Raw genomic sequence first — 8,059 nt, forward strand, 5'->3', positions numbered from 1 at the left:
AAAGAATGGTTTGAAAAGGTAAAAACATCCAGTATGCGGCAGTCCTGTTGGCGAAAATGTCTTGTTGATGCTAGAGGTCAGAGGAGAATGGGCCAACTGATTCAAGCTGATAGAAGAGAAACTTTGACTAAAATAACCACTCGTTACAACCGAGGTATGCAGCAAAGCATTTGTGAACGCCACAACACGCACAACCTTGAGGCGGATGGGCTACAACAGCAGAAGACCCCACCGGGTACCACTCATCCCCACTACAAATAGAAAAAAAGGGCTACAATTTGCAAGAGCTCACCAAAATTGGACAGTTGAAGACAGGAAAAATGTTGCCTGGTCTTATGAGTCTTGATTTCTGTTGAGACATTCAGATGGTAGAGTCAGAATTTGGCGTAAACAGAATGAGAACATGGATCCATCATGCCTTGGTACCACTGTGCAGGCTGGTGGTGGTGTAATGGTGTGGGGGATGTTTTCTAGGCACACTTTAGGTCCCTTAGTGCCGATTGGGCATGGTTTAAATACCACGACCTACCTGAGCATTGTTTCTGACCATGTCCATCCCTTTATGGCCACCATGTACCCATCCTCTGATGGCTACTTCCAGCATAATGCACCATGTCACAAAGCTTGAATCATTTCAAATTGGTTTCTTAAACATGACAATGAGTTCACTGTACTAAAATGGCCCCCACAGTCACCAGATCTCAACCCAATAGAGCATCTTTGGGATGCAGTGGAACGGGAGCTTTGTGCCCTGGATGTGCATCCCACAAATCTCCAACTGCAAGATGCTATCCTATCAATATGGACCAACATTTGTAAAGAATGCTTTCAGCACTTTGCTGAATCAATGCAACATAGAATTAAGGCAGTACTGAAGGCGAAAGGGGGTCAAACACAGTATTAATATGGTGTTCCTAATAATCCTTTAGGTGAGTGTATATATAATATGCACCATTTTTGAACATAAAACCGTGTCATGAGATTTTAATACCGTAAAATAATATATATTTCTGACTCCTATGAGCCAATTTGCATAGCACACTAAAAGTGTTGACGATAAAAACTATAATTTATAATCTCTGTTATGATCTTGTGTTACTGCAGACTTAAAAATAAATGTGATGACATTAGAAGACCTTGTCCCTGCTACCCTTGAATTTACTGAGGAAACACCAGGAATAGAGGTGCGTAATGACAGAAGTTAATTAAGAATGGAAAAGTAAATTAGTTGTGTGTGATATCTAATGTTATCTGGATGTGTACTATAATGCAATTATGCATTACATGTAAGCTAATACAATACTAGGGCAAGCAACTCAAGCAGTCAGAACTTGATTAATTTTAACCTGCATTGTCTATTCTGGCTCCTTTTAAGAAGAATTCCGACAGAAATGCTTTAAAATTGTGCTAATTCAGCTGTGTTTAGTTCCTGTGTTGATACAGCAAGGAGTGCTTTAGGACCATCTACAATTTACAACACAGAAAAGAGATACAAATATATTTTCAAAAATAAGCATATGCTCTGACTTGCCATGCCAGGATGGAACCACTTACCTTATCATCTTGCTTAAATAGGAGCCAATGGGGAAAGAGGCTTATGTTGTCTTAATACTCCATATATTTTTCTACCAATACATCAATAGTGGTTTTACATAAAAACAATGTTTTTTTTTAATGTAGAAATCCTAAATAGATTCAGCACGATGGCCGATAGGCATGTAGTTAAGATACAAAACATATGAGAAACATCCTACAGTAATATAAATTAATACATTTATTTATGTCATAAATTACTTTACATAAGTGCAAGATGTATTTTTCTCTCTCTCTCACACACACACACAGACACACAGGAAAAACTCACGGGCATTTAAACATTAGTGATTACAATTGACTTCCCGTCAATAGGTGGTACTATGACTCAATAAAGTGTTTAGTATCTCCAGTCCTGGACTCTTATTGTGAAATTAGGTGCAGATTGGACAAAAGTAAAGTTACAGCTTCCTGTTCTATGGCGAAAAAAGCAAAGTGCTTGCTACGGCCACGAGACAAAAGCATTGCAAGTAAGCATTGTGATGTTCCTTAAGATGTGGAATGCACCAATGTAACATTATTTCAATACTGGCAGTCATTTGTGGTGCTATGTTGCACACTGTCCACACCCAAGCCCCTTTACTACAAAGCTTTATAATATTCTCCAGGTCTGACGTGAGCAAATTCTTGTGAGTTTTGAGCATCCTACTAGCCCTTAAACAGGATGGTCTTGTTCAGTTACTTCCTTAGACTCTGGCCTTGTATTTTAAGGTTGTACAGGCTTGTGATGGTGTTGCCATTGGCTTTCAAGGAGGTGCTCTCCAAGGGCAAATATGCCTCGGGAATGCAGCTCTTCCTCAACAGCAAGGAGAACCCTTGATGGATGGCACATCTTTTTCTGTTGCAATGATGACTTTGACACCATTTCCCATCCATGGGATCACCATCCCTCCTCTATTCATTTTACTTAAGAGCCAATATGCCTATTCATCGGGAGGCCTCTACTGTTGGCCTCTCAGCAGGTGTCACAAGATAGAAGAGGGCTGACTTTTCTCGCAACCCAGCCAGCAGAGTATGTTGCACAGCACTGGCTTACCTCTAACTCAGTGGGTAGGTTGGAGTGCTCGATGTAGACAAGGCTGTTTTCTGGCTGGAAGGTGTCATGGTCACTGACACCTGCTATGCTAAGTGGTGAAGGCATTGCCAGTATGATCTGGGTCAAAACCACAGGGAACCAGGATCTTTTTAAAAGTGCTCTGGAACTGGTTTGCATTTGGGCTGTTGTTCCAGCCTCCTGGAATTACAAATGTTTTTTGTTTGTTTTATCATTCTGCACATAGCAATATCTTATTTGAACACATTTTTGGATTATTATTCCTTTTTACAAAACTGCCCTATGTATGGCGTTGAAGAAAAGCTCAAGAAGATCCTGGCAGAACTTGTTTATGAAGGTAAATATGGTGCTAAATGTGAGAGCGCGTAGATGCGATGTGAGCACTTGTAGAATAGGATTTGAGAGCTTGTACAACTAAAATTGAACTCGTAGATGCAATCTGAGCACTTGTAGAATATGATTTGAGAACTTGTCTCTGTACTTGAATTATTTTTTCTTCACTTCAGTCACTTTTCCAGTGATTACAACCTCTTGAATTTGTCGCTGCAATGTGCTCTCTCGCATCACACAGCGGCGAGTCTGCACCCTCGACTTTTGCAACACTTCTTGCGATACATTTGTTGCAAAACTAATTTGTACCTGTGGACTTAGTCTAACAGCAGGGTTTCTATTGCCAGATGAGGGACAACTCTGTCCGGCTTATTTATGTAGCATGAAAGCTAGGGTTAGCTAACTAGCAGCCAGTCCGCTTCTAAATACTGTAAATACCTTTTAATTATCTCAACACTTTTAACAGTCAGTAATATATTATAGTAATTAGAAGCGGGCTGGCTGCTAGTTAGCTAACGCTAGCTTTCATGCTAAATAAATAAGCCAGACAGATTTGTCCCTCATCTGGCGATAGAAACCCTGCTGTCCCCGGCCGTCCTGTTGGCTTAGAGCTCCACAGACTTAGTCCACAGGTACAAATTAGTTTTGCACTAAATATATCACATGAAGTGTTGCAAAAACCGAGGGTGCAGACTTAACGCTGCGTGATGCGAGAGAGCACATTGCAGCAACATATTTTAGAGGTTGTAAACACTGGAAAAGTGACTGAAGTGAAAAAAATACGAGTACAGATTTTTTTTTATAAGATCTCAAATAATGTTCTACAAGTGCTCACATTGCATCTACGCGCTCTCACATTTTGCACCATATTTACCTTTTTATACCTACAGTGTTGTTTGAACTTGGCAGAGCTGTTGCAGCAGTTTAGAGCCCATCTAGAGCATTGTGTCAATGTTTACAATGAAGCCTGCTACGGTAATTTTCCTAAACAAATACACATACACTACATCTGCTTAAGTTTAGATCATGGACTCAAATAGCATCTGATAACCTATTCATTATTAGTTACCTTCAGGATAGATGAAGCGGTTACCCTGCAAAGGTTTTCAGAGACGGCAGATAGGCTCCTGTGTCTCTCAGGACCTGGCGGATGATTGCCATTTTTCTGGCCAAATGGCAGCCTTTGTACCCTTGGCCCGGGGGTTGCTGAGGTTGTTGAGGATGTCAAAAAGGGTGTCAATAACCTACTGTACATAAAGTCAAATTAGTTGAAATTAAATAATGAGCCTAGTGCTGGGCAGTATGACCAAAGATTTATGACGGTATTTTTCCAAATTTGATTTTATGGTATATGATGGTATTTTTTTTTCTGTTGGTTGAGAGAGGAATTATTGCAGTAGGTTGTTTTAGGATTATCTATTTTACTGTCATGATGAGTGAATAATGTAGAGTAATTCCACACTAGTACAGGTTTGCATAGCCCCAGAAAAGGATGCTGTTTACAAAGAAGAGCCAGTCATGATTCTATTGAAGTGAGGAATCCGAATGCAAAGACAATTGCATTCAAAATACAGAACTTTTACTGTGCAAATTTAACAGACCTCTTTTATGAAACCAATACAAAAAGTAGTACAACTTGCAATAATTATACTTTTGCTCAAGTTCAACCCAGGTACATTAAACAGGATTCAAGGAAAGAAATATATAACAAGTGTGATTTCAGGGCTCCAGAATAACTTTTGCGTCGGTTGTACTGGTGCGCCTTAATTTTGTATTTAGGTGCACCAGCACAAAATTTAAGTGCACCCAAATGTTTCCTCGCGTCGCCGTTAGCGCCACAATTTCAAAGTCACCTTTTTAACACTCTCCATATACATTCATACAGTGAGGGGGAAAAGTATTTGATCCCCTGTTGATCTTGTACATTTGCCAACTGACTAATAAATGATCAGTGTATAATTTTAATGGTAGTTATTTGAACAGTGAGAGACAGAATAACAACAAAAAAATCCAGAAAAACGCATGTCAAAAATGTTATAAATTGATTTGCATTTTAATGAGGGAAATATGTATTTGACCTCCTCTCAATCAGAAAGATTTCTGGCTCCCAGGTATCTTTTATATAGGTCACGAGAGAAACACACACACACACACCACACACACACACACACACACACACACACACACACACACACACACACACGCCAGCCCGTTGCATACATCAACGCACAAGTATAAACACCAGGCCACTTACCTAGGCTACAGCAAAAGCTCTGCGTGGAGACTAGCAGAACCATAGATCAAGCACTTGGCTGATGTGTTTGCTTTCTCCCTACTGTCTAAACAGAGAGAAGTCAAACAAAGCGTCCCTCTTCTTGAATCTCCTAACAGACATCAACAGCAGTTACGATATAAAGAGAAGGAGAAGAAAGAGGAGGAGCAGCAGGAGGGCGCATTGGACTATCAAAATGACTTTGAGAGTGAGAGCAAGACAAAGTCAAAATACAGTGTCAACCAGATTTCAGAGCACTTGCAAGAAGATGGAGATGAAGAGACGGTGGTACCAGAAGTCAGAGAGGAGGATTCAGATGTGTCCTGTGAGAGGACAGAAGATAATTACTTGAGCACTTTCTCAGACACAGGTCGCTCCTGCACCTCACAGACCCCAGGTCACAGTCACACATGCAGATCGAGGGACTCCAGACTCTCTGTATCACATGACAGCCGGAGCCTAACTCGCAAGTCAAGGAGCCATGCTTTGACAAGACTGGTTTTAAAAGAGGCAGAAGTTCAGACTCAGCCCATTCAACTGGGTTTAACAAGGCGCGCAGGTTAGTCTGCCATACATGACATTTGTATATTTAAGGATATTTTCACACCCATAGTTTAATTTATTTGCTTTGGTCCAATGATGAGTTTTTAAACTTAGCTGGGTTTGGTTTCACACTTGGAAAAATCCAAGCGTAGCAAAATGCATCAGTGCAAATCATGCAAGAAAGTTCACTCCTCTTATTGGTCAAATGTGTAGGAAGCCCCCCTGGGGTCAGCTGACAAAAGACAAAAAAAAAAACGATATATACGATATTCTATATATATTCTTATCTTAATTATAATTTGTCTCCTCCGAGCACCTACTGTTAAAACATAAGTTTGGAGACACAACCTTAATCATTAAATTAATAGAATAGAATATTTTTGTGTCAGTGTAGATTATATGTCTAAGCACTGCCGACTGCTACTAGACACCAAGGTCTCTCCAGGTTGGAGGATGGCTCATTTTGATAAAAAATGGTTTGTAGCTCATTGTTAACTTTACTACGTTAGGAAAGATGCGTTATTTGTGATATAATACAATTTTGCTATAGAGTAATTGATCCCAGAAGTTTAAATCTGTGAATATCTTTTCCTACTTTGCTCACGTAAACCGTGAGCACGGATTGTTATGAATCCGTACGTACAGTTTGTTAAACCATGTACATTGATTAGTTTTTTTTTTTTCTTTTCTCTGCTGAACCCAGCGGGGCTCTGTAAAGGTGCCTGGGAAAGGAGCAAGAAAGTAAATACAGTCTTGTGTGGACTAGTGCATATTTCTTACATCTCCATGGTGAAACCAGCTCATTTCATTAAGGCTAAATAATCAGACATTATTTCGCGAATGGCATCACATTTGCTCTGGTCACCAAGATTTCGCTCTGCTCTGCCAGTGTCTCTCTCCAACTTTCGCAGCAACAAGTTTGACCAGGGAGATGCGAGTGACGGACAACAACTTGACTGCTGTCTATTTCTGTGAGACAAACACTGCAAACTGCTACAGTTTGCTGCTCTGCTGCATCGCAGATTGCTAAGCACACCTGACCACATGAGACATTAACTCAAACTTGCAGCGTGTAAATAGTTAGTGCGGTTTGAGGTCCAGATCACGTTCTCATGATAAACAAATGGCTCAAGAATTTGATTGAAAGCGTATTGAGGCCACCTCATCAAGGTCAGCTTTTGGTGTGCACCTGAGTGTGATTACCGCATTCACACCTGCCCAAACAAACCGCACCAACGTGGCAAACAAACTATTCAATTCAACCAAACTAAACAAGGCAGATGTGAAAGCGCCCTAAGATGTGGTAGGTGCACTAATCATCACTACCACTGTCACATTTCTTAACAGTAGTCACAATTAATCAGGATTAATTTGACAATGATGTGGAATCTGAAGGTGTTGTATAAAACAGCTCAGTACTTCTGTTTCTTATCTCTGTCTCTCCTCACTCTGTAGGTATGGCTACTTTGAGTCCTACAATGGATCTCACACCAGTGGTTGCTCACACTCTAAGTGCAGAAATGGTGGAAGGTAAGATTGCTAAACTAAATACAACATAAATACACACAGAACACTAGAAGGCACTCTGAGAGAGCATACCTGTGCCAAGTCTCTATAATTAGGGCCTGAGTGCTGACAGCAGCTAAGGCCCTATTGAAACTGAATATTTTAATTTTATTTTTTTATCCGGCAAATTAATCGCTATTTTGAGGGCTACTCAAAATTTCTCTAAAGTTGGCGGTTGTCGGACCTTTGAAAGAGCAGGACAACTTCCAGTGAAGCCAGCTGCAAGAGTCGATCCAACCCTGCTGGCCACGGCTCAGAACTGGAAAAGGCAGGTTGATCTAGACAAGAAGCTCACGTTTCCGCCAGAGATCATTAGTTGTAGTTTCAGTCTCATCTTGGAGCTAACTGTGCCATGAAAGGCTGCAATTGGAGACGCGTTTGAACGCAAAAGGCTGAATAATTCAAATATACAGTCATGGACGAAATTATTGGCACCCCTGGCACCCAGAAAATGCACAATTTCTCCCTGAAAAGTGTTGCAATGACAAATGTTTTGGTATACACATGTTTATTACATTTTAAGTGCATTGGAACAGCAGAAGAAAAAAGACAAATTTGACATTTTTACACAAAACTCAAAAATTAGGTCGGACAAAATTGTTGGCACCCTCAACTTAATATTTGGTTGCACACCCTTTGGAGAAAATAACTGAAACCAAACGCTTCCTATAACCAACAACAAGCTTCCTACACCTCTCAAC

At 40.4% G+C, this 8,059-nt stretch overlaps 1 protein-coding gene across 1 annotated transcript in view; it reads left to right on the plus strand.

Annotated features, from left to right (window-relative positions):
- The window catches only part of LOC116686716 (uncharacterized protein C19orf44-like), a 14,274-nt gene that overhangs the window by 3,517 nt on the left and 2,698 nt on the right, over positions 1-8,059 (plus strand). The window contains 3 exon segments of the mRNA XM_032511747.1: positions 1,105-1,184; positions 5,325-5,808; positions 7,248-7,322. Of these exon segments, the coding sequence (XP_032367638.1) occupies positions 1,105-1,184; positions 5,325-5,808; positions 7,248-7,322 (639 nt within the window).

This window comes from Etheostoma spectabile, unplaced genomic scaffold, assembly GCF_008692095.1.
Source record: "Etheostoma spectabile isolate EspeVRDwgs_2016 unplaced genomic scaffold, UIUC_Espe_1.0 scaffold456, whole genome shotgun sequence".
NCBI classification, from domain to species: Eukaryota; Metazoa; Chordata; class Actinopteri; order Perciformes; family Percidae; genus Etheostoma; species Etheostoma spectabile.